The following is a 27,462-nucleotide window of genomic DNA, read 5'->3' on the forward strand; positions in this document are numbered from 1 at the left end:
ACTACAGCGTGTTTTCGCTTTGCTAATATGGGTTTTCGAGTGTCGACTGATGGGTGTTTAAAATACAACCTACAACACAAAGGTGTGCAAAAAAAAGTGAAAGGGATCTGAAAACTTTCTGAAGCCACTGTACATGTCAGAAAGGTGTGGAGTCAGGCCCAAAAGAACAGTTCATCCCATGCTGTATTCTGCTCCATCTCTTCAGTCAGGGGCTTTTTCAGTTGATGTTTTCCTCCCCTAGGTAGTCCAGCTCGGTGCTGGGCTTGTCCAGATCCATGTCCATGTCCATGTCCATCATTCCTGCTGAAGCTGAGCGCTGCTGGAAGTTTGTTGCAATCTGATCGAAGGTCTTTCCCCGTGTCTCTGGCACCCGAAAGAATGTGAAGATGAGGAAGAAGAGGAGGAGCGCAGCGAAGATGAGGAAGACGTATGGCCCACAAAGATCCTGGGGAAATGAGATTAGATGGTGTGATGAGTAAATCTTAAACGTTTGCAGAAAATCACCAACAGGTACTTTTATTACCATTTAGGACATAAAATCTCTTAGAAATAAAAAAATACTCACAGCAACATATTGGAAACACATTCCAATGATGAAGTTTGCAGTCCAGTTGGAGAAGCCAGCCACAGCCATGGCAGCAGGCCTTGGACCCTGAGAGAACAGCTCAGCTACAAAGAACCAGGGGATGGGACCCGGACCAACCTCAAAGAAGGCCACAAAGCCAAAGATGGCCAGCATGCTGATGTAGCTCATCCAGGGCACGCTGTCCTGTCAGGTGGAAGACAAGAGGGTTCAGAGGTCTGAACAGACGGAGAATCATATCTATTATAAATTAGGATGCTGTATCTTTGGGAGACTGACCAACAAAGCAAGAGCCATGGTCATGACGATGGCACAGACGCACATGCCTCCTAGTCCGAGCATGTGGAGTGTCCGTCGACCCATCCTCTCCACTAGGAAGAGCTGTTAAGAAGAAGAAAAGAGGGGAACAGTGAGTTTTAAACTCCTTTAGAGGAGTCACGTGTGTCTTAGTGGCTTCACTTAGTATATTTAATTATATTCTAATGGATATTCAGTGATTATGAAGAGTATTTCTTACTTGTATGACCGGCATTAGATGGAATCGTGAATGCCTGAACTGAATTGTGCAAATCCTTCTGACACTCATTGAGATATTTTAGTTTGGACTTGCTTACAGACTGATACTAGCATTCAAAAAGCCACAAACTTTGGGCTAAAAATAAAATGTTTTAATGGCATTGAACCACCTTGACCCACAAAAACCAATGTTTTTGCAGGAATGTTTTAGCGGTGGTTCAAAAAAAGACTCACCAACCTCCTGTGGTGTCTTATTTACTCTTTGATAACAATGTTAAACAGTAATAGAGACAGTTTGGTTCCCAGCATGACTTTATGATACTGACTTTAAAAAAGGATTTGTACACTCAAAATGAAATTCTGTTGTAGGAAAGAAGGAGCACATCCATGAACGATGAGGGCACGTTGATTACTCACTGAGACCACAGTGAAGGCACAGTTCACCACACCGGCTCCTATAGTGGCATAAACTGGACTCTGGACTCCTGCCTTCATGAAGATACTGGTGGAGTAGTAGAAAATCTGTCCACAGGGGCAAACAGTATTCAGGTTAAATCAATAGTATCCTGCACTCACTCCTGTTTTTGTGACTAAACGTGGGTCTCCTCACATGAGGATCAGAGATAACAACTCAATCAGAGTTTAAAGTCACTCACTGCATTGACCCCGGAGAGCTGCTGGGAGAGCTGCAGCAGGATGGAGATGATCATGGGCTGGCGGTATAGCGAAGAGCGAAATAGCTCCGGGATGGACACCTTCCTCTCCATGTCCATCCTCCTCTTCTCCTCCTTCATCTCGGCCAACATGTCACCCACCTCCTGCCGGCCCGTCAGCCTCCTCAGGCCTGCACAAAGGACGGATGTTAGACTGAGAACGGGGGAATGTGTGAGAACATTTCTACTGCTGGACGCTACAGAGATATACATACGTTTACATTTAGCCCCAACATACAGTGGTTAGAGAAGTACTCACATGTTTACTGTGAGTGGAAAAAACTATCACTACGCTGAAACACGCTGAAACAAGTAAACTCACTTAATTAAAGCAAAATATACTTGATCTACAAAAGGTAAAAGTACTCACTGGGTCATTTTGAGGATAAAGCAAATAATATTACTTATAATTTAGTAACAATTCTGTGAGCATCACTGTAACATTACAGTACAAAAGTATTGTAAAGTACAAAGTAAAGTAAGTAAGTAAAGTAAAGTAAAGAGTACAGTTCTTTACTTTAAGCACCATGCTTTAGTTTTGTAAAAAAACATAAGGACATTATGACATGTACTGTACATTGAACCTGTGGCTCTGCTTAATGTTGCATTATGCAAAAAACATCTATTTTCTAAATAATTGACACACTCACCACTTTTGGCGTGGTGCTCCTGGCAGCGGATGATGTAGAGGAATCTGGGGCTCTCGGGGCAGAACGGCAGCAGAGCCATCTGAAGAACAGTCGGCACGACGGTTATACCCAAAAGCACAGGCCACAGGTCCTCACTGCCAAGCAACGACTCCAGACCGAGGATCTGCACAAGGAGAGGATGCAAATATTATGACATGACGTTTAAATGTACTAAATATTTGAATGTTAATGCAAACGTCACTTGACGTGCATGAGGTTGAGAAACTGACTGATGGTCACTTATGCTGTATGAACATAATACTTATTTATCCAGGCACTAACACTTCACATGTATAATGCCTTTGCCATCATACCTGTGCTAAGAGAATGCCAATGACTATGGCCAGCTGGTGCAGCGTGCCCAGAGCCCCTCGAAGACTCGTAGGAGCAATTTCACCCACATACATTGGTGTCAGGCCTGATGCCAACCCTGCAGAGAGAGACAGAAAACAGGCATGCAGAAAAGATAAAAAAAAAAAAATATATATATATATATATATATATATATATATATATATATATATATATATATATAAATGTATGACAAGAAATAAGTAAGGAGAGATGAGAGTGAGTGGGCTGCTCACCGCAGTAGGCACCGATGACAAATCGTCCGAGGATCATCATCTCGAAGGAGCGACAGAGCTTGGACATCCCCATCAGACTTCCACCAATGAAGGCAAACAGGTTGTTTATGAGCATGGCTTTCCTCCTGGAAAACAAGCATACAACTCTGAGGTGTCACATATTCTCCCATTGAATACAACCTACATTTAACCTGTTTCACTATCAGAGAGTCAAAGACAGACACTTGAATTATGAAATGATGGATTTTGAATAGTGAACCTTGCACAATGGTCTGTGTGCTGTTTGATATACAGAGACTGTATGGTGGTGGGTGATGAACTAAACAGATAGTACCCTCCCACAGACGCAGTACATGTGTACATCAATAATATTTTATTACGTTACACTTCACACTTTTCACAGATTGCTGAAACAGCAGTTCTACCAGGAGCTTGGATGTAGACTAAGAAGCTGGTGATGTGTAACCTGCAGAGGGCAGTGTCTTACAAAAACACTGAAGCTTTTAGTTCCTCTCTGTTTACAGTGCCAGTGTACATGGTGCTACGTGTAACTTCTACCAGCAGATGGAGAGTGGTAACTAACAGCTAACAAATATACCTAAATATGAAAAATGATCAAGGTCTTATGATGATAAAATGAGCTCCTGAGCCCTGAGAGCCTACAGTATGAAGTACGAAGAAGGGTATCACAGCATTTGTGGTCATCTTGTGTCTAGTTTTGATTGTCATATGTCTCTTTTTAATCTCTTTTTGGACATTTTGTGTCTATTTTGGTCAACGTTTGCCTATTTGTGGTCATTTTCTTTTGTCTCTTTTAAGATTTTTATATGTTGCAATTGAGTTATGCAACTACCAAACAAGAAATATGAGCCCTCTCTTCATAGACATGTGACCCTTGACCTCTCGGGTCCCCAGGCCTGTACCTGGTTGGCCCATTCATTAATCTCATCCATACTTATAGTTAAACAATGGACTTATCTAGACTAACACTTGCAGTCTGACATCATACCAGAGCATGATCAACACATGTTCTAGATATTTTAAAGAGTCCGTTCTTAGTGTATTTGCAGTTTCCACATCACACACGTGCAAACTAAAAGCTAAACACTCGACCACCATCGCTGTTTGAAAGTGTGATTTAAGGTGAGCATAAAACATGACGCCTCTGTAACATGTGTCGTGCTCCTTCCCTGGCGTCTCACCCATTGGACAGTGAGATCTACTATTACAGGTGACGTGAGTTGGTCCCTCTGAGGTCACATTAGCGTCCACTGTCTTTACCCGCCAAGCTGGTGACTGCTGCTTGATTTAGGAAAACTGAGTGCGTCCAAGCTGACCTAGTGGAAGCTGCAGGCTGTCGTCCAGTTTGAGTCCCAGCTTAGGTTTCAAAAGGAAACTGGGTTGACGAGGAACATCCTGGACAGAGTTTCCCCTGAATGACTGAGACGGGACATTGGGATCCATTTTGGATCCATGCACCACTGAGATGGCTACTTTAATATTTTACTTTGCTGCTCAGTATGCTGTTATTTATAGGTATGATACAGCACATACACGTTTCTGTTTACACTCTATTTGACAACAGCTTTGTTATTTTTTAACTCACGGACACTTCAGCCCGACCTAGCTCCTGTGTGTATGTGTCCCACACTTCTCAGTCTTCACTAAGTCTAACTAAATTTATTTGTCCCCTACCTGCCGAGCCACTCGGAGACAAAGCCCACGCAGAAAGAAGAGAGCATGCCCCCAATGGAGAAGATGGCCACGGATAGAGACCAGAGGGAGGTGAGGGTCCCTGTGGGGATGGACTCTCCATACCGGTGCACCCACGTAGCGTTGTATTCCTCCTCAATGATCTGAACGAGAAGTGAGGGATACCAAAGAAAACATCAGACTTGCTGTGTGCCATTAGGCAGGAGGTGCTACTTAATGGGGATAAGAGCAAAGAAAAAACTCGCGACACGCACGTGACACTGTCAAAGTTCATGGGTGAGAGAAAGATCAAATTTCCAGCAACACAATTTGTCAAGATAGCAAGAACACACCTTTTCAGCAGCATCACTGTGTGTCATACTTTAGCAGTTTAACTGCTGTAACAAAAAAGTCTCTAGAGCACCAGGTATCAAAAAGTCAAGCTGGTCACATTTGTGTTGTTGTTCACTTTCATTGACTTTCACTGTAATGAGATACCTCCTCATTCAAATACAATATTAAACTTCAGACTTTTAATTAAACAATTTACAATTAGACAAAACTCAGCATTTTATCAGCAGAAGATTTGATCATTTTAAACATGAAAGCTGACCGTGGCCAGGAATTTAATATTGCCTTGTGGTAAAAGCAAATAACACACCTTCAAAATTCTCAGTTACGAGTAAAGCTTCTTTGTATTAAATACACGAGTAGTATCAGCAAAATGTACTTTTGCAGTAAAATGTACCCTGTAACTGTGATTAGATTACTACTACTGATGTAACAATATGTTAGCAGTGGATCTCTATGTGGATCTAATTGTAACTATTTAATTTATACAGTACAAATTAAACTATTTAACTACAACCATGTTGTGGTGGACTGAGGTCACACAGACACCTGTCAATCAGCACCACATCATTAGCATTATACTTTTTCCACAAAATGCTGATAAAGGAGAATGATCCACAATAAATTCATGACTTATTTAGAACTTCATACATTTCTCATGTGCATTATGCCCGTTATAAAAAGCGTGTGACACCTTTCTATCTATTTATACATACAGGGTTTGTAGGAGACTTTGTTTCCCTCCTTAAAGTCCTTTTTTAACTACATCTTTTGAAGCAGCGTGACAGGATGTTAAGTCTTCATACGCACCACCATGTAAGCCCAGGCAATAATGAGAAACAGCTTAGTTAAATGTTATGTGTGTGTCAGCCTCCTACATCGTACTGTATCATTCAAAAATGCATGCAATGTGGCCACTTTGAACTTTGTTATTGATGTTATTGGTTCGTTTGTAACATCATCCTGGTAAAAAAAAAAAAAAAAGCCTCAGCTTTTACCTTCTGAGGTGCATTGATGACACCAATGTTGTATCCAAACTCCAGAGATCCCAGAACAGCAGTGAAGACAGAGAGAGCAAGAGTTCCAGTCACTGTCTGGAGCAGAAACACAAAAACAAACACTAAAAAACACATACATGTTTCAACTTTAACAATCTAGGATAGCAAGACAAAGTAATAGAGATGAGACATCAGAAAAAACAACAAAGAAAGATGGTAAAGAAAGAAAAATGCAGTAAACTGAGGCCGAGAGAGAAAGGAAAGGAGAATAATAGGAAAATTATGATATGATGGAAGACAGGAGGGGAAGAATTAAGATAGGGAAGAAAGAAAGTAAAGAAGAAGCAGAAAGGAAACAAAATGGACAAAATGCACTAAAAATGTGATGTGTGTATGATTTAAATATTTAAAAACATAACACAACACACTACAGGATTATGGCCATGTGGAGGCTTCAACAAATACTATGATACATGTTGTGTGAAGACATTCAGTGAATTAGAATCAGCCCTCCTCTGTGATTTGGACGAGCGTCTTTTTATAATGGGATTTATTGCAGCATTCAGGTGGCATTCACTGTTCTTTTGGCGGCGCCGGTCAAAAACCGTAATTCCTGCCACTGTGAGAGCACTAACATCAACTATTAATAACTATGATCCTGATCCTGACACAATCTCTGTAGCACTGCTCATGACTTCACAGGCTGCTTCACTGTTGATGCCTGAACTTTAACTTCCGTCCAGTTTCCCATCAGGCTGCAGGCACCTGTTTCCACAGTGACAGACATGATGACCTTGGGGAGATGAGATCTACTCCTTCCAATAAAAGGTTTCATAACAGCTCGATGCTAAAGACATAACTTCATAACAGCAAAATGTTGGCTGGCAATTTGATTTGATGCACTTGTGGAGTCTTTTAAAACCTGCTGAATGAACAGAACAGTGTTCACACACGATGGCACCACATTAAACAAAATGTTTTTACAGTTAAGGTTGAGCAAATAAAACGGCATATAGATGTTAAATGTGTAATATTGTAAAAAACATCTAAAAGAAACAGTTTTCTATACATTTTACAGTTTTATGTGGTGCAGTTCATTCAGTTCTTTTCTAATCTGTGGATCATTTTGCAAAGTTTGCATAAGCTGCTGCCGCCCTGTAACACTGTGTCATGACCTTGCTGTGTTGAGTCTATTGGTAATTGCTGTTTAGTAGTCATGAACCAAAACAGAGACGTGCGTTTGTGTATGTGTGTGCACGTGTCCTTGCAGAATAGATAAAATGCCAGAAGCAGCTGGTTCCACGCTCCACTGACCTTCTTGTTCACTGCATTTCAATAAAACTACCATGCTACTAAATATGCAGTCACTCATTTACTTTATCAGGCATGAATCTGTTTCTGCCTTTGATAACATAATTAATAACTAACAACTGTAACAGTTCAGGGCAAAACGCAACTGTGTCATTGAATTATCATGTTGTACAGCTTGATCAATGCAATTTATATCCTTCAAAATAAAACAGGTCTTTAAGATCTTTAGCAGACTACAAGGCAATATTCTCTTTGTGCTGAATCATTTTACATTAAAGTTAAAATGTCTGGGACAATTAAAGTTCACAGAGCCTGAATTGTTGTTTATTAACAATTGTGCAGCTTCAGGTATGCCTTTGATGGCATCTGGGATAACAGCCCAGTTGTTCTTCCTTTAAGGTTAAGGGGAGGCTAAGCAGTCCACAACCAGAGGTACATAACCCTAAATATGACAGACACTCACATAATCTGAAATTTATATAGAGTTTTAAACAGAAGAGGTTGTGTTTATTGTGTTTATGAGGGTGGTGAACAGGAACCAGTCAGACAAGCCCTCTTATAATAAACCCACACTACGAGCCCTGACCTTTGATGAACCTGAGATTAATACTGATGCTATTTTTTTTTCTTAGACACATCTACTGTACATATTATGGTCTCCATATTTCATAATATTATTGTTATTATTCTACTAAATTGTATTTAAGATCTATGTGTTTTATGTAGTTTTACAGTTTCATGACAGTTCAGCGGTGGGAGAACAAGAATCCTGTTTGTTAACATTACGATTACGGTTATTTCTGCCTGACAAATCAGTGGGATTGTGTTTATTTATTGAACTATACGAGGTAAACTACGATTCGGTTTAAAATAGCTTGCAGTTTGACTTACGGTTTTTGTGTATAGGAGAAAAAACCCGTGCGTAAAACGTTTCCAAACAAAAATGCGCACCGAAAAGTGAAATACGCACGGAGTATGAGTCACATAGTGACTTTTCTAAATAAAAAAAAACTTTGAAAAGCTCTCAAGAAAATCTTACCTCTCCTCCGAGCTGCTGAAACCCGGCCGGCATGACTTTGGCAGCTCCAGGCACCCAGTAGCAGTCGGTGACAGATGCGTGCCAAATGGAAACACGTGAAACTCCCTCAAAAGGACAACAAGCGCCAACTAAAACCTTGAGCTCTTTGGTACCAAAAACGAACGGAAATGTTTAATCCAAAGGAGAAACACGACGTGGTCTATCTGATGCGTCCTGCCCTGCAGGGTGTCCTCCCTTCTTTGACGTTTGTGTTGTGTCAGCCCAGCTGAACACCCGCACACCCACGTGTACAGCGCTCTCTGTAACCACTGTGGGTGTGGGGGTGGGGTAGCTGCTCCATGGAGGCCCTGTGGGCTGATCTTGAGGTCATGCGACAGAGGTCGAAACGCAAGCAGGAGGCTCTCTTGACCTTAAGTACAGCTGGTTGAAGGAGAGAGGGGAGAGAGCATGGGTACAGAAGAAAGATCATGTTGTACAACAGGGGACTGGTTTTCATTATGGTGTCCAAGAGATGAAGAGCAGAGAGAGAGAGGAGGTGTGATTACATTTTAAGATTCCTGTTTAAATCAACAACCATTTATCAATCGCTGGAGCACATGAGCGAGGTTTGCTTAGGGCCAAATTTGGTCTCGGGGCGCAGTTTTATGAGCTATGAGCTACATAATGTAACATTTTAGAGGCAGATTTGAAAAACAAAACTCAGCAATAACCTCATGCACAAATGCACTTAGCTTTTTTTGTCCCATGTAAGGTGCAACTATAGGGGCAATTACCATTGCATACTTACACTTTTAGTCCCTCATATACTGTTATTTGCAAAAGGAACAATACCTATATACACTTTCCCAGGTGTTAGATCTCAAGCCAACCCGAGAGTGCGCCACTATGACTCAACATAACCCATGGGCAGCAAAGGGGGGCTTGTCTTTAACGCCCTGGTTGCTATTGTCTGTCTCTCCGACAGCCATAAATCCTGTTCTATTTCAGATTACATGCCAAAGAGGTCACACACCACAGCCGAGAACCCTCCTCACCCTCTGTTACACACAACAAAGCTCAATCTTCCTCCAGCAGGGAACAGGTGGCCTCTAAATTTGGGCTGTGCCACCTGAGTTGGCAGTGTACTGTAGGTGTGGTTGTGGGGCAGGGATTAGGGCGTGTGTTGGGAAACTGTTGCGGTACATTTCTACCACTGAGCTCAGTGGAAAAATACCTGCTGTAGATCAGTCAATAAAATTATTCAAGCCCACCCCTTACTGACACACCCTCACCTCATGCCACCCTCTCCTTGCAGCTCGGTCTCTTGGCTTTTTCCTTTTGCTGCCCTCGTACGCACATTGAGAGAGAAGTGGGAGAACCTGACACCCCTCATGGAAGGCCAGGGGCCCTGGACACAGTCATGTGTGTGACTCTGACTAAATGTAGAGAAATGTTACACCACAGAACAGTGGAGTACAGCCCCTTCCAACGTATTTTACGAGTTCACGTACGCAATCAGAGGCAGACGGACGAGATAATATTACATTTCCAAACAGTCTCACATGAATTCATACACGGAGAGCCAATAACAATTATAGATCTACAACTACAGAATTAGAAAAAGGTCTGTCATGACCTGTGTGTATGTGAGGTTCAAACTACAGTAAATTTAGTCTTGTGATTCATGGCAGGTGCAAAACTGAATGGTCAGTGTGAGACAGGCAACAACATTTGCACCAAATGTGTATCAGTACAGTGGTTTGTTGGTAAGAAAATTTTGTATTCACATGTTCAAAACCCTAAAAACAAAAGATCACTGATGAGTATTACTGAATATTACCCCATGCATGAGTTAAATTGTGTTCTGTTTTCCATTAAATACATTAGCTACTCTGAAAATAGTGTATTGTTATGTAATATAACATATAAATCATGTTATCACAAGGTTTAAAATCGATGGTGACATGCATTCAGCTCACAAAGGTACTAATTGTCTTATTCCAATTACCAAACAATAATTAGTAATGAAAACATGATGCATGAAAACATGCAAATACGTGTCTTTAATACGATAGATATCAAAACTATGGAAAAGGATGAAATGCAAAGTAAATCCCAAATTTACACAAGAAATACTGCTTGTTGAGAAGTGGACCAACCACACGCTCAAGACACCACAACAAACTTTGAAGAATAGTTATTTACTATTTGTCTGGAGTGAGATGAGAAAAATGTAACCATTGCTGTTCCTGTCCACTGAAGCTGGAGCTTGTTAGCTCCAAGTCACAAGGTCGCACAGTCACTCCTAAAAAACCACAGAACAACAGACTGTCACTGGATCCAGCATGTATGACTATGAATTATCCCTCATATGGCAAAATCAGGCCTACAGCATAACTCAGACTGCACCTACAATAAAACCAGTATGTAATACTCGTGCAGCCGGTGGAGAAAGTATTTAATTACTCACAGTATCAGACTTGCTAAGTTTACATTAAAAGCAATGACCACACACAGTGCTATTTCTCCCGTTCAGTTTGACCGCACTATTGCCACTCAGGATCAAATTCACAGTGCACTCACTGGCACCATCAAAGCATTCACTCAAAGGTCAAACAGCCACGTAGCCCCAAAGTGGCACCAATAACCGCCGTGCACTCTGACGATGGACGGGAGCCAACTTTCAGTGTGTTCTCTCCGCTGTGGCACTGGTGGCACGGCTGCAGCCATCCAAGTGAGGTCCAAGTGCTTGGAGTTTCTGTGCAGCTCCAGTCCTGAGTGGTGCCGACGTTTATCTAATCGGCGAAAGACATTTGAAGGGAGGTGAAAGGTGATATCATCCATCCAGGTGGAGCACACTGTGAAATCATTAACACATTCAAACTCTTCTCTTTGAGAAGAAAGGTGCTGTAGAACTGTCCAGACCCACGCAAAAAGAAACCATCCTGAAGGTCCTTGAGCCAGACCCTGATCTGTTACAGCAATGCTGCTTTAGGGTTGACCTTTGACCTCTCTGATGGGAGGAAGAAGCAGAGGAACAATGTGGCTTAACCCTGGAAGATAAACGTGTCGCAGAACACTGGAAAGCCTTGATAACTGAAAGGTTACAGCACATGCCAAATAACAGCAGCGTCCCCAGTTTGAGTCCACCTCCTCGCTAATACTAAGAAAAACCTGTCACTGATTAATGGTGCTGGGTAAAATATCCCTACAAGAACTGATTAAAACTGAGTGTTACACTTTATTATCATAACTTTAAGAGGTATGTTGCTGGTTATGCTTAATTTTTAATTGGATAACAATAAAATGTACTGAGCAAACATTGGATCTAAAGGAAGTTTTAATTTTTAATTGTTTATTTTATGTGTTATTTTATGTTTCAACACTTACATATTTCTGAGAAAAAAATATGCATTTATATGAACTGTACAGTATTTGCATGCTCTGTTCTTGAATACTAGACCTAAAATGGTATATGTATGTGTTATTACAAATAATACAATATAATTAATTCCATTTCGGGGTGAAATCCTAAAACTGATGTTAATTAATTATTTAGTCAATTAGGTGTTATAGGAAATACTTTTCTTTTTTTCTTTCTGATTTAAAAATTAAAAAAACAAAATAAGAGAATGATAATTAGAGTGATATTATTGTTTTACAATCATGCTGAGTATATGTATATATATAAAAAATTCCCCACTTGCCCCTTCTTTGGAGCGGTCTTATTCCTACAAGCTTGGGTCCTCTACCAGAGGCCTGGGAGCTGTTCTTAGAGATCTCAGATGTTGTTCCTGGGATCTCCTGGAGCCACTCTTCCAGTTTGGGAGTTACAGCCCCCAGAGTTCCTGTCACCACAGGTACCATTTGTGCCCTCACCTTCCACATCCTTTCCAGCTCTTCTTTCAGCCCTTGGTACTTCTCGACTTTCTCGTGCTCCTTCTTCCTGATGTTGCTATCACTTGGGATTGCTACATCTCTCACTACAGCCTTGTTCTCCTGTTTGTCCACCACTACTATCGTGTTGGTAGATCATTACCAGTTTGTCAGTCTGCATCTGTATCTTATTAATCATCTTGTATACAAGATAAGTATAATTAGTCATTCCACATGATGATTATATTTATGTTTGAAATGTTAAATTGATGTTGATAATAATTGCAAGTACAGAATTCAATATGGTACAGTGTAGACATTAAATAATAATAATAAACATAACTAACAATGTCAGAAACATTAAATTTATAAGAATGTGTATAGTTGTGGTGAACATATTCACATGATGCGGCCTGGTGGCTCAATGGGTAGATCATTGGCCTTAGATTCAGAACGTTTCGGGTTTAAACCCTGTCACCCACACCGGGTGTCTCCTTGAGCAAGACAATCCACCTTGGCGCTGTATGTGGCTGCCCACTGCTTCGCAGGGTGATGGGTTAAATGCAGAGGACAAATTTCATTATGACATGTACATATGACAAATAAAGGCTTCCTTCTTCTACTTATAATAAAAGGGTGCACGATGAACGAGTGTGCTAATAAATAGTATGTAAATCAGTTCTGTGTGTGCTAACAGAATATATATTTAAGTTAAGACTTCCTAAAAGAAATCATTGTAGCCCATTTCCCTCACAGATGGTGATGTATTTCCTTGTGCCTTCCCTTTTGTTGAGTTGTAATATTTCCGACTGTTTTGAAAGCAGCAGCAGATTTCGCGCTGTTGCGTTAAAGTGCATCAGGAGAGCAGGGCGCTCTGTGATTGGCCGCCGCCCCTCCCCCCCTCACCGTCGTTGGAATCCCCGAAAACAACGTGCTGAGCTCCGCTTCAAAATATTTTGGCTTTTTCTTCGACACTTTCATTCGTCTCCTCCTCGGTCTCCACTGAGTCATCTGTGTCGGACAGCGACAGCGAAACATCCAAGGTAGCAGGGTGGTGATACGCCGCTCATTCACGAATTAAAGCAGCAGAGAGAGTTTGGCAGCAGTTTAGCTAACGTTAGTGACAAAACGTCGTGCCAACGTAATTAGCTTAACTAGCTTAACTAACGCGAGGCTAGCTAGCTAGCTAGCATAGAAAACCTATGTGCTGTAATAACAAACCGACTTCATTTTGCTCAGTCGACATTTAGTTACCTTTTAATGTAGTTTGACGTCAAATTAAGTCGTATTTATTTATGTTAGCAGCTAGTTGTGTAAATGCCGACACCGTGAAGCTAACTTCATTGAATCACAGCAGGCCTCCCTTCGACAAAATGGATGTTAGCTAGCTAACGCTAAGTTATCAGGTTTATTAGTTGGTTTGTTTTTGTTCTTCAGTGTTGTCAAACCAGCTAAGGAGGGTTGATTTTAAACACTTCCTGGTTGTGTTTTCGATCATTTATGCTAGCTAGCCGGGCTAACATTACTCAGCAAATTAAAGAGCGACAAGGCCCACTTTATTTTGTAACTTTAATCAGCTTTAATTTCCTGACACCAGTCGGGATTTAACGTTATTTGATCATGGCAGGCTTGAATAAGTAATAATAGGTGTTCATAAGGTGTTTGTTCTTGTGTTTTTTTTTTATTGTACGTATTCAGAATTCATAAGTAGCTTATTGGTCATTTATCAAATCCAGACACTTCCTTGTTCAGGTTGTTAAATTGTAAGATTTGCAAGTTTTCTTTGTCTTTCAAATATAAGATCAAGAAAAGAGAGATATTAATATTATGTGCTTAGCTTTTAACAGATATACAGATCAGTAAGTTTGAAGACATAACTTTGAGCTTTTGAATTGTAGTGTTTGTTTGTTTTTTTTATATTTCCAGTTTTTCCACCATTTTCTGACTAATTGATTAATCAAAAAGTTGCACAAAGTTAATCGTCAAATGGAAATTTTAATAGATTGAGTTGTAGCGTGTGTTCTTACTTCCTGTTATTTCCTCCACAGCTCTCTGCCTCTTGGCTCCATTTTCTCTCAGTTGGGACAGGAGGGAAATTAATGATGGAAGGGCAGGATTTCGACAGTCTGCAGCTTAGTCAGAACCTGAACCTGAGCCAGGACTCGTTCAGGGAGCTGTGGGAAACTGTGTAAGTTGTGATTTCGAAAAATGCGACAATTTTAAAATGGTGGTTTACTCCAGAAAACTAGTTAATCAGTTGGCGTGTTTTTACAGAGTTACTCCCTCCATCTCCACCATCCCAACCGCAACTGATACCATTATTGGGGAATGGAAAAATGATGGGCAGATGGATATGCTGGTAAGCATGCCTACAACAATCACTTCATTTCTGCAGGAGATGGATTTTATTATGTCATTTCATGAGGTTCATATTGTATTAATGCCATCTTATGAGTTTATGGACTGTGTATTTCCCTCCTGTTTTCTTAGCTCATTAATGATCAAGTGCTGGCTGAAGGGTTTGATGAGAATCTGTTTGAGCTACCCCTGGAGACTGTACCTAAAGATGGTGTTACACCCCCATCCTCCACTGTCCCAGTTACAACTGACTACCCTGGGGAATATGGGTTTCAGCTTCGCTTTCAGAAGTCTGGCACAGCCAAGTCCGTCACTTCCACTGTAAGTAACTCAACGGCAAAGCTCTCAAACTTTAGAAATTGTAACATTTATTGAATTGTTTTTAAACTGTGTGATCAATGTGAAACAAATTTCTATTGACATCAACATAAACATGCAAATAATGTTTGAAGTGACACAGAATCCTAAATGCTACTCTACAAATGTAAAAAGTTAAGCAGGGGCAAATTATCCTTCAACCAAACATGCTGAGGTTTGAGCCTCGGCTTGAGTCAAGAGGGTTTTCAACATTTCCTCAAGTGTTAAGGCACCATTCGCTGTTCGGCTTCCACCCATAGTGTAGTTTTTGTGCGCTTAAACACTGTTTTGTAGTTTAATGCCCTGAATTAATTTTTATTTATCTAGACAGGATTTTCAGATGTTGAAGTTCGTAAATGGAAAATTTAAATAAAGTCACTTGCCCATTTAATTTATCTCCCATAAAAGAAAAAAACTAACTTGCAAACAGTTTAAATGAATAGTAAAATGAAATATCTTACCTTGGCGCCACATTAAAAACTCCATTCTCTTCTATGTCTCATTGTGGCATTGATGCAGAGACTTATTCATTGTGACGATTCGCTAAATTTTAAGGCATATAGTCGGTCACTGCGTGTGAAGAGCCAATGGCATTAATGTTTCCACAGTGACTCTGTCATCAGGGTGCTGCGGTTGGCCAGTTTAGTTGAGGTTAGGGTGGTCTGCCCTGGAACTCCCGCCCCCTGCGACTTGTGCTCTGGTCTATGGGAGAGCTGCAGTGTGGTTGTAAAGCACAACTCTGACATGACGGGACATGTTCCTGCGCCGTCTTCTTCCAGCACTGAAAGGGTTAAAAAAACAAGGTAAAGTTATTGTTTTAAGCTTTAATAAATCTGGCCCTATTGAGATGGAATGTATTGTGTAGGTTTTTAGAGTAGAGAGGGTAGTTTAACTAACTTTATCAAACATAATGATCGAGTTTGAGTTTTAGAGTAGTGTGCGTGCCTTTTCTGAGGCTGATCTCAGACCAGCGACTCCTCACAGCTCTGCTCCTCCACAGCTGCTCAGATGGTAACGTGCAAATGTCTCCCTGTGCTTTCTTTCAGTTTTCGGAGCTTCTTAACAAGTTGTACTGTCAGCTGGCGAAAACCAGCCCCGTGGAAGTGCTGGTGAGCAAGAAGCCTCCTCAGGGTGCTGTCCTCAGAGCCACAGCAGTTTATAAGAAGACTGAGCACGTGGCTGATGTGGTCCGTAGATGTCCCCATCACCAGAACGAAGACTGTAAGAAAACTATTTAATTGAAAAATGTCTTTCTTATGTTCAACATACAAATGTGTCTTTGTTGTTGTAAGAACTTCAGAGTTGTGTGATTTTGTTTATTTTTTATTCTTTTTAGCCGCTGAGCACCGCAGCCATTTGATCAGAGTGGAGGGCAATCAGAGGGCTCAGTATTTTGAAGATCCACACACACAAAGGCAGAGTGTGACTGTCCCTTATGAGCCCCCCCAGGTATGGCTGTCCCTCTAGGTTGTGGGAGTTTATGTCAGAAAAGATAAGTTCGGAACAAAACAATATGTTTTTCATATTTCAGCTCGGCTCAGAGATGACAACAATCTTGCTGAGCTTTATGTGCAACAGCTCCTGCATGGGGGGCATGAACCGTAGACCCATCCTCACCATCCTGACCATCGAGACTCCAGAGTAAATATTGTTTTAGTTTTTTATATTATTATTAGTAGTAGTAGTATTATATAATATATTCTATATTATAAATAGAATGGGGAAAATATGTTGTATATCAGTGTTTCTGTCATAACATTTTATTACCCACCATCATTTTGTTTCTACAGGTAACCTGATTAAGTTATTTGTTACCATTCTTATCACAGGTTGAGTTTTTTTGCAGCCTTTTAAAGTTTTTTACTCTTTCCTCTGTCACGTCCTTCCTAGGGGTGAGGTTTTGGGCCGGAGATGCTTTGAGGTGCGTGTCTGTGCATGTCCCGGCAGGGACCGCAAAACAGAGGAGGAAAACAGCACCAAGACACAGAACGGCACCAAACAAACTAAGAAACGAAGTATGCTTCTTTTTTTTCTTTCTTTTTCTTTTTTGAACAATACTCAATATCATTTTCTGTCCCTGCTGATCACACCTTTGTTACTCTAGAGAGCGCTCCTGTTCCTGACACAGCATCTGTGAAAAAGTCCAAGTCTGCGTCCAGTGCAGAAGAGGAGGACAAGGATGTGTTTGTCCTTCATGTAAGTAAAGAATTAAGACACAAACAAATGGGGTGACTTCACTAAATTTCACAAGCAGTTTTATTTATTTATTTTTGTCTTGCAGGTTCGTGGTCGTGACCGTTTTGAAATGCTGAAGAAAATCAATGATGGTCTAGAGCTGCTGGACAAAGAAAAGTAAGTACTGCATCTTCTGAGTAACAGAAAAGTCTTAACGGCTTTGATTGGACCGATAATTTGTTCGTCACTGTTGCAAAATAATCCACACAAACAGTCACTGTCATTGTGAAACAGACCCCAGTGCTTAGAGATCTTCAGTGTTTTATTGAAATTGATTTCTGATAAATCTGGTCTCCTGCCTGTTGTAATATCTGGATTCTTACTGTGTTTGTGTGGTTCTCTCTCTGCAGTAAAACAAAGTCCAAGGCGTCTACTAAACACGGGGTGCCGGTGCCCTGCAGTGGGAAGAGACTCCTGCAGAGGGGAGACAGGAGTGACAGTGACTAAGCCGACCTTTTTACTCATGAAAACTAACTTCTTATTCCTTCCAAAGCCATCAGGTGTATTTCAGGTTTTTGCTCGTCATTCGAACTGTCGCCTCTTGACTCAGTCCAATAATGTACTGTACTGTGCAGTGCTGACTTATGCAAACGAATAAAGGTTAATGAGAAAGATCAGGGGAGAGCAGCTTGTACCTCGGTGCTCTCATTACAGTTAAAGGTCCTGTGAAATAGCCGAGTTTATCTTTGATTGGGTGGGACTGGATATAATCAGTGTTCATTTTAGCAGGGATTTAAATTTCAGTTTTTATTATTACATTTTAAAAACATCAGTCATGTGCAAATACATCGAGGACAAAGATTGTATCCTGTTTGTCAGTGACATTTGTTCTGGTTGTTCTTTACGTTAACGATCTTTGGTTAAAAAGAACTTTGAGTCTGTTTTAGTCCATGAATGAGCACAGTGGGATTTTTTAAAATTTTAAATTCTTTAGTTTTTAATTGTGATATTTTTTCCTTTAACCCTGACCTATAGAAACATGTATGGTCCAGTTAAAGATGATGCACTGCAGGTTTAGGTAAACAAGACAGAGATAACACCTGCTGCAGGTGCTCTTTAGTTACCAGGTTAAAATGGTTAATCAGGGAACACGTTTAGATACACTGTAGTATGGTTACTGTAAGTCCACAAATACATGTAACTGTGTCTGACAGCACGGTGAGAGAAAGCTCAGGATGAACTGTGTAAATGAACCTATTTAGACGGTTTTATTTGTCATGTGAGCGGGCGTCGTTTGCTCCATGTGAGGTTCTGTCTTTCATCAGTTACTTTTCCAGCATGCATCCTTTGGTCATAAAAGCCAATGAGAAACCCGGTAACGCACAGACATGCCAGGGAAATCTGTTTTCTTCAGGAGAAACGTACCTGGTCAGGTTTTTCTAATCCCCTATCCTGATTATGAATAACAGTTGTTGCTTGTTTCAGTGGATGTAAGCACAGTTAGTGATGCAGACGGGGAAACCACTGACCCTGTGGCCAAAACCATCCAGTACAAACACCTCCCACTGTGCATCACAAAGAATGAATATGTATGGTCAGCTTAAAAAAAAATCCCACTGTGACTCTTCAGGCGTGACATAGGTTTCATGTCATAATTGAGGCATTCGTTTATTTACAAAGGATGTAACGCTTCACTGCCATTTAGTTGTAAAAGGGCTGAGACACCCTTGTGAAACTTGAAACGTACGAATCCCACACTGTCATGTGTCTGTGAGGAAACTTGGCCCATATGTTGCACAGAAACAAATGTAAATGAAATGCACAGGTATGACTGCATGGTATTAACGATCAGTTTCTGTCAGCGGCGCCTTTCACTTTTTTTATTATATTTTTAAATAGAAAGAGCTGCAAGTAGATTTTAGCCCCCTTTTATTATTCTAAGGGATCAGTATCATCAGCTCTCATTACACAGTGACATTGGAGGGATTATTGTATTAAAACTAACCCTAGATTTGTTAGATGAGGGGCTGGCTGGATCGCCCCAACAGCTAATCAACTATAAGTTGTCTGGAGAAAGAAAGAAGCGTGTGTGACGTTCGGGGGAGAAGTGAAATGGTTTTCATTTCTTTGGGCCTCGAGACTCATTGGGACAGGTTCTAATAAAATATGGGTTTGAATATTTAGTTTGAATTTGTTAAAAGAGCTCATTGATAGCTGAGCAGAGAAAAACTTTGGGGCCTCCCGCTCATCGTTATGTCATCGTGTCATTTGCTCAGCACTTCAGTTTGAATGGACCAATCACTGTCTGTTAATGAAACCACTTTTTGTTTTTCTTACACTGCCGAAAACCTAAACTTTTGAGGCATTTGTTTGTTTTATCTGTATTTTTATACATTATTGTGCGAAATCAGTTTTGTATTAGAGCTTTGTCTCTATATTTTTCATTGTGATTTTCATGGCTTTTTTTGTACCATGTTGCATTTTGTTACTCAAACATTTAAGCAAAAATAAAAGTTAAAGCGTCCGACTGTTCTTGACCCTTGTTACTCCACACTGACACGTCTACTTCACCACACTGTTCATTGTTGAACTTCCCCTTTGCAGCTTTAGAAATGAATGCAAATGCAGCAGCATCTGACTGTCGTTATTTCCCTTGAGTTGAATGGAGCTTTATGTTGATATTCAAATGTGCTGTTTATGACCTGTTGGAGAACAGGTGTGTTTATGTTATATGAGCCTGTATCTCTTGCTGTAAAATCATTTCCTCATGCCCGGGGAGTCGGGATGCGTCTGTAACGGGTAAATAGTGAGATGACGGCTATTTCATGTTTTTTTTTAGAGTACTGCTATCAGTAACTTATACTAATGTAGTTTAAATACGTGTTTGGTTTAGTCGCAGTAGCTTTCTGGTGACATTTCAAGCAGCCACGAGTGTCAGATTGGCTGGAAACAAATATGGGAAAGTTACTTCTGTTGATTCTGACTTGGGGTGAGTCTTATTTTAAATTTAATGTTTTGTTAAGGTACAAACACTTTAGTGCTGTTTAGCTTTTCCTTCTGATAAATGCTTGTTCCCCTTTACTGAAAATGCAGACTGAGTTTAACTTCTGCTGTTAAAATGATAAGTTCAGATTTTAAACTCATATTTTTAAAGGAAGACTCTTTAATATTGTAAAATTATAATGAATGTTATTGGATCATTAGTTTTTGTACAACTCTAGAGCTGACACTACGACCAGTACTGGAAAAAAGAAAACAAATGAGTATTTATTGGTGTAAATTAGATTTTGTGGAATAATACTGCAGAAATTACCTGTGTGCTTGAATAACAAATGTTTTCTTCTCATACGTAGCTCTGATGTTGATGCACAGCGCTGCCGAGCCTCTGTTCTTCCACAATGACAGCACTCTGACCTGGGATGAGGCCAGGAGCTACTGCCAGGTACAGCATGTAAACAGAAACAGGCTGAAATGTGAATAGTACATATAAAAATTATTCACCCTCCTCCGACATTTTCACCTTTTATTTGTTAATAACTTATTGAAACTCCTTCAGAGGAGTCACAGGTGTCTTGGTGGCCTCCCTGTCCAGTCCTCTTCATGCACAGTCCTTCATTTCAATTATTTACTTACACTCCTAATTATGGCTTTAACCACAGAGATATTCAGGGACCTGCTTATCGTGTTCTGTCTCTTCCTGATGTGGTCTTTTGTTTTAACCAGGATATTGATTCACTACTAACTGGACTTCCCAGTTGCAGATGTACATCGGTTTTATCCAACTTTTCCCGTTCAGCTCAGGTGATTTTAGCCTTTCACATCATTTCAGGTGTGTTTTAAAGATCTGGTCACTGTGACGCCTAAATACAGCGCCATCATCGCCCACAATGTCACCTCTGACTACTGGATCGGCCTCCGCAAGAACTCCACCGGAAACTCCAGCAGCTTGTCCTGGTCCCGCTGGGCCAACGGGGACCGCCTCACCTTCCAGAACTGGTATCCTGGTTGGCCTGTGTTTAAATCCCCCGTCCCAAAAATCGACTGTTGCAGCTGCTCGTGTACCTGCCCTCTGGCGACGACCCCGCCAACGACGACATACACAACACCAGATGTGACCAACACCAGCGAAACACTTGAAAACATGAGCAGCTACACCAACGTCACCGGACTGAACACAGCAGGCACTTCTGGAGCCTCAATCTCCGGTCTGTTGCCGACATCCATCCCTACCCTGAGCGCCACAGTTGCACCAATACCTGTCGAAGCAACATGTGGGAAAACACCAATACCGGTGCCAGACCTCCCCGATCCTAATGCGAACTATATCGAAGACTCTTGTGTAGCCATGCTCAGCATAGGGGCCTGGGTTGAAAAAAACTGTACAGACCTCCTGCCTTTTATTTGCTATGAAGGTAGGACTCACTTAAAGCTTCTTTGTTGTTCCTCCAGCTCTCACACAACAAAACACCTCCTGTGCTGTAGACAACAACCAGAACTAAACACACAGTAGGCACAGCTTTGAAGAGTTTGACACAGAAAGGAGCCTGCACGCTGTTTAGTCCCAGTGTTTTACTTCCCTGTCAAAGTCAAGATCTTTTCCAGTTAACAACCGTGATGTTTCCACCCACAGATCGTTTCAGTGGTAAAGTCAGCGTGGACAATGTGACGGCCAACAGTGCTCTCCTCACATGGCTCCCCGGGCCAGGGGTCATCAACTATTATCGCTTAGAGGTCACAAACTTGACAGGAGGCAACATGCTGACGCAAAACATGGGTCTGACTTTAAAGTACAGCCTTGGAGACCTCAGTGCAGGCTACAAGTACACAGTCACCGTGTTCGCTGTGAAATGTGGCAGAGACATCGACGACCCACAGAAGACCAGCTTCTACACCAGTGAGTAACATTTGGCAAATACACAATGGAGAACTGAAGTAAGTAAAGACACACGGGGAGGTAAAAAAAGTGCAGTCTTGTTTGTTTTAAAATGGTTTAAACTGATGATTTAAGTATTTTAAGTCATATATAAAATAATTGCTCCTTTTTTCAGTTCCCAACAAAGTTGTGAAGCTCAGCGTCACCATGCAGACAAACACCTCTATTACTCTGAGCTGGGACAGACCAGAAGGAAACGTGGATCTTTATCGTGTTCAGTACAATGGCACGGAGCAGAACACGAGCATGAAGATCGTGAACACGAGTGGCATGGAAATCGACCGTTTGAATCCTGCAACGTTGTACAAATTTAGCGTCTGGGCAGGAGTCAACGACATCTCCAAATGGAGCGATGAGTCCACCGTCAACGAGTATACCAGTGAGTGGAAATCACATACAACGAAACGCAAGTAAAGAGGATGTAACGTGGTAAAACTGCATGTTACACGTGATGCACAGGCCTTCAAATCGAAGGCAAATCAGCAAAGGCAAATGAGGACCACGTCTCCTCTGAACAATGACACCTGTGTAACCAGTAAACACAGGTGTTATATATATATATACAGTGAGGGAAAAAATTATTTGAACCCCAGCTGATTTTGTAAGTTTGCCCACTAACAAAGAAATGATCAGTCTATAATTTCAATGGTAGGTGTATTTGAACAGTGAGACACAACAATGACAAAAAAAATCCAGAAAAATGCGTTTCAAAAAGAGTTATAAATTAATTTGCATTTCCACGAAGGAAAGAAGTATTTGATCCCTTCGAAAAACGTGCTTTAGTACTTGGTGGCAAAACCTTTGTTGGCAATCACAGAGGTCAGCCGTTTCTTGTAGTTGGCCACAAGGTTTGCACACATCTCAGGGGGGATTTTGGCCCACTCCTCTTTGCAGATCCTCTCCAATGTTTGGCAACTCGAACCTTCAGCTCCCTCCACAGATTTTCTATGGGATTAAGGTCTGGAGACTGACTAGGCCACTCCATGACCTTAATATGCTTCTTCTTGAGCCAGTGATTTGTTGCCTTAACCGTGTGTTTTGGATCATTGTCATGCTGGAGTACCCAACCACGACCCTTTTCAATGCCCTGACTGAGGGAAGGAGGTTCTCACCCAACATTTGACGGTACATGGCCCCATCCATCCTCCCTTTGATGCGGTGCAATTGTCCTGTCCCCTTGGCAGAAAAACACCCCCAAAGCATAATGTTTCCACCTCCATATTTGACAGTGGGGATGGTGTTTTTGGAGTCATAGGCAGCCTTCCTCCTCCTCCAAACACAGCGAGTTGAGTTGATGCCAAAGAGCTCGATTTTGGTCTCATCTGACCACAACACTTTCACCCAGTCTTCCTCTGAATCAGTCAGATGTTCAGTGGCAAACTTCAAACGGGCCTGTAGATGGGCTTTCTTGAGCAGGGGGACCTTGCGGGCACAGCAGGATTTCAGTCCTTCACGGCGTAGTGTGTTACCAACTGTTTTTTTGGTGACTATGGTCCCAGCTGCCTTGAGATCATTGACAAGTTCCTCCCGAGTGGTTCTTGGCTGATTCCTCACCGTTCTCATTATCATTGAAACTCCACGAGGTGAGATCTTGCATGGAGCTCCAGACCAAGGGAGATTGGCAGTTAATTTATGTTTCTTCCATTTGCGAATAATTGCACCAACTGTTGTCACCTTCTCACCCAGCTGCTTGGCGATGGTCTTGTAGCCCATTCCAGCCTTGTGTAGGTCCACAATCTTGTCCCTGACATCCTTGGAAAGCTCTTTGGTCTTGGCCATGGTGAAGAGTTTGGAATCTGGATTGATTGATTGCTTCTGTGGACAGGTCTCTTTTATACAGGTAACGAGCTGAGAGGGCTGCCAATGTCAGCTCGTTACCTGTATAAGATCCACCTGGGAGCTAGAGATCTAGGGGATCAAATACTTATTTCCTTCATGGAAATGCAAATTAATTTATAACTCTTTTTGAAACGCATTTTTCTGGATTTTTTTTGTCATTGTTGTGTCTCACTGTTCAAATACACCTACCATTGAAATTATAGCCTGATCATTTCTATGTTAGTGGGCAAACTTACAAAATCAGCTGGGGTTCAAATAATTTTTTCCCTCACTGTATATATATATTTTCCTGTTTGCTTTCTCTTTTAGAACCTGGTACAGTGTCCGACCTGATGGTGTCTGACAACACCGACATCTCGCTGAATCTCAGTTGGAGCCGGCTCCCGGGAGAAATCTCAGGCTACAGGGTGGTGGCTACGAATGACTCAAACTAGTATGTATCTGTCTTAGATAATCCAGAATTTATTTAATGAACCTTTTTTAAAATCAGGTTTATTTACAGTGCCACACGTGAGGGGTTGTGTTGGTTGTAATGTGAAACATTTTGCTAATACATTTAAAAAATAAAAATGGCTTTAACAAGTATTTAGACCTGACTACACAAGGCTGAAGATTCACTTCCCATTAAACCTGATTGAGCCTGAGGGGAGCTGTATCCAAGAAAAACTGCTTAGTGGGAAACAATAATCTCAATCAGATTTTTAGCAATGTGCCACAGAATTGAAGTTGTTATAATCTGGCTTTTATCTTTTAATTTCTTACTGTTTGTAACTCTTGATCCAAACTGTTCTTCTTCCAGTATATTTAATGCCACAGTGGTGAAACAACCTCCGTTCAAAATAGAACCGCTTCCGCCGGGCACCAAGATAACCGTCAATGTGACGGCACAGGTCAATGGCAGTCTGGAGGGAGGAACGGTGCAAGTCGTCAGCTACACCGGTAACAAGCTGTTGATTCGTAAAAAACAGAACACAAAGTCTGTCCTGCTGTTTTTGAGCATCATTAATCTGACACTGTGACTCCCACTCAGCTCCCGGACCCGTTTCAAACCTGACTTTGAGCAGCACAAATAGCTCCCTCACTGCTCACTGGATCCGTACTGCAGATAACTTTTCATCTTTCACGGTCGAGCTCCAGCTGGACGGAGGTCCAGTAATTAAAACAGCCAATACATCAGATCCATACACGACCTTTACAGGACTGAAGACTGCAGCAAAATACGGAGTAACTGTCTACAGTGTTAGTGGAGGTCTCAGAAGTCCACCAGTGAACAGCTCCATCTTCACCTGTGAGTCTGTTTGCTCAGTGTTTTCTTTCCTCTGTTGATGTGATTCTTGTTATATTTAGTTCCAGGCTCAACAAAGACTTAACATTTGTGTTTAAAACATTTTTCTGAAACCGCTGTAGAGCAGCTGGTGACTCAGATAATATTCAGCTTGAGTCGGACACATTCAGCTTTGTGGTGCTGTCACAATAAAAGCCACCTCATAAATAAATAAAACAGGTTTGATTTTGTAGAAATGTTATTCTTATTATATTCTCTTAACATCCAACAAAATAAACTGATAAACTGCTGTCTCATTTTCTTTGTCTCTCTTCTCTTAGTGCCGTCGCCGCCTTCCAATCCCAGTGTCGTCAGCAATACTAGTAGCCAGATCACTTTCCAGTGGATAGCCCCCCAAAATATAGCAACAGCTGAATACTCTGTCAGGCTCAACTCCAGTTTCTGGACCCAGACGTGGTCGGCTGTGGTGAATAACAAAACAAGCTATATGTTTAATAACTTGACATCAGGCACCAAGTACCAGTTTGAAGTGCGAACAAAGGCGGGCGACTTGCTAAGTGACCCAGTCAGTCTAACAGCATATACAGGTAAGCAGCTCACACTAAATAGATGATGAATGTTTATCTAGTGTGTAAACCAGATAATATTAGTTTTGGATTGATGAAAACAAACAGGCAGAGACTTGTCATGCTCATTTTAGACTATTCAAGAAGTGCATCCTTTGATGCAGGGAGTATTTTTAAAAGGAGTCCTGCTGGAGCGCCCTAGTAGCCGAACGGTTACATCTGGAGCCACATGGCTCCTTCAGTCGGGTTCGGGCGTCAACCTTAGTTTTTAAATGAAGCAGATTCCTGGAGTAACAAACCACCCACACCAGTGTTGTGGTGAATATCAAACTCCATCATCAGCGTTAAACAGAGCCACGTCCAAGTCCAGTGACCGACAGCGAGTCATGTTGCGCTTTACTGCACCGTGTCACACCAGATATTTGTAGCATTAAGAAATATTTGAATACACATATATTATGTCAATACATTCAACAATATCTTTACATTATTTTGGCAGTTTATTAAAAATCTAAACGTAAATCTTGTATTTAGAAAAGTTTTATTAACACTGTACCTAATGAGGAATTATTCATTACCGTTTCACCACAGTGGAGTGTTTGTGTGCACCTCCGTGTTCTGACTTCCTCTTTACACGTCTCTTGCTCCTCAGATGCTCAGTTACAATCGATCAGTTTTTCCATGTTGTGCTCATCTGCACAGCCGCTGCACTGCGATAACGACACCATAAGGGAAAAGGTATTTCAGAAGGTAGGTCGGTCAGTGATTATTTGGAGTACGTGTTTTTGTGGTTTATAAATATTATATATTTTTAAAAATATATAATTATTGGTTTAAAATGTAGCAACTAATGTGTTTTTTTAAATGTGTTTTGTCTTTTCTTGCAGCTAAATGCACGTTTAATTCAACTGCTGGGGGACAGTGTTGTCTGGAGTATCACTAAACAACAAAGTGAAAATGTATAAGTATTTTAGACTATTTATGTTTCATATCTTTCTTTGTGTGTGAACTAGTAGTACGAGTACAGCTGAATTTAACCATCACATATATGTGTGTGTTTAATATTTAATCAAAAGAATTAATAGGTTAAAATCCATGGTTTTAAATGTAGTTCATAAAGTTAAGCAGAATTTATTTACTTAAGTCTAAATTTGTAGCAGTCACTTTGTTTTACTCTCGTTTAAAGTACATCGATCTTTAACTCTCAACGATCATTTTGTTTTGTTATGTTTAACTTTTTACTTTGGGTTTTTGTGGTTTGTGAAATGGAGGGAAGTCTGGTGGTTTTTGTGTTTCACTATAAATAAAATTTTAATATTATTTGACTGAATGTTTTAACCTGGTTATTTCAGTGGGAATGAAACTGAATAACTGAATCTTGTTCTAGTGTCTGAATACATTTTTAAGCTGACTACATCATTCAGTCTTATTTAAAATCTTCATAGACCTGAGTACAACACAGTACATTGTTGTACTATTACACTAATAACGACACTGTGTACTCTAACAGTACTACACCTTTTATTATATCCTTCATACATTATTTAGGATTAATGCCACCGACTGACGTGTGTAGAAGCTTTATATAAATGTAATGTTCAGGAACTTGAGAGAA

The 27,462-nt window shown here is 40.9% G+C and overlaps 3 protein-coding genes across 3 annotated transcripts; 2 read left to right on the forward strand and 1 right to left on the reverse strand.

Moving 5' to 3' along the window:
- Positions 1-217: 217 nt before the first annotated feature.
- LOC113157641 (solute carrier family 2, facilitated glucose transporter member 4) lies at positions 218-8,512 on the reverse strand. The gene is made up of 11 exons (XM_026353229.1): positions 8,480-8,512; positions 6,130-6,225; positions 4,784-4,944; positions 3,089-3,213; positions 2,816-2,931; positions 2,463-2,625; positions 1,756-1,943; positions 1,517-1,621; positions 863-964; positions 566-769; positions 218-445 (listed from the first exon to the last, which is right to left on the reverse strand). Exons 1-11 carry the CDS (start codon positions 8,510-8,512, stop codon positions 218-220), a joined length of 1,521 nt encoding a protein of 506 aa, XP_026209014.1.
- A 4,711-nt stretch (positions 8,513-13,223) lies between these two features.
- On the forward strand, positions 13,224-19,748 carry tp53 (tumor protein p53). Its single transcript, XM_026353231.1, has 11 exons — positions 13,224-13,377; positions 14,383-14,522; positions 14,609-14,693; positions 14,825-15,013; positions 16,096-16,270; positions 16,386-16,498; positions 16,581-16,690; positions 16,940-17,064; positions 17,154-17,245; positions 17,331-17,401; positions 17,635-19,748. Exons 2-11 carry the CDS (start codon positions 14,434-14,436, stop codon positions 17,729-17,731), a joined length of 1,146 nt encoding a protein of 381 aa, XP_026209016.1. The 5' UTR covers positions 13,224-13,377; positions 14,383-14,433; the 3' UTR covers positions 17,732-19,748.
- A 121-nt stretch (positions 19,749-19,869) lies between these two features.
- On the forward strand, positions 19,870-27,167 carry LOC113157640 (receptor-type tyrosine-protein phosphatase H-like). The gene is made up of 12 exons (XM_026353228.1): positions 19,870-20,023; positions 20,118-20,213; positions 20,578-20,666; positions 21,054-21,636; positions 21,855-22,118; positions 22,273-22,536; positions 24,306-24,429; positions 24,796-24,935; positions 25,027-25,284; positions 25,602-25,868; positions 26,500-26,597; positions 26,735-27,167. The coding sequence occupies exons 2-12, from the start codon at positions 20,180-20,182 to the stop codon at positions 26,810-26,812; spliced, it is 2,199 nt and encodes a 732-aa protein (XP_026209013.1). The 5' UTR covers positions 19,870-20,023; positions 20,118-20,179; the 3' UTR covers positions 26,813-27,167.
- Positions 27,168-27,462: the final 295 nt, after the last annotated feature.

This window comes from Anabas testudineus, chromosome 18 (assembly GCF_900324465.2).
Source record: "Anabas testudineus chromosome 18, fAnaTes1.2, whole genome shotgun sequence".
In the NCBI taxonomy this organism is placed as follows: Eukaryota; Metazoa; Chordata; class Actinopteri; order Anabantiformes; family Anabantidae; genus Anabas; species Anabas testudineus.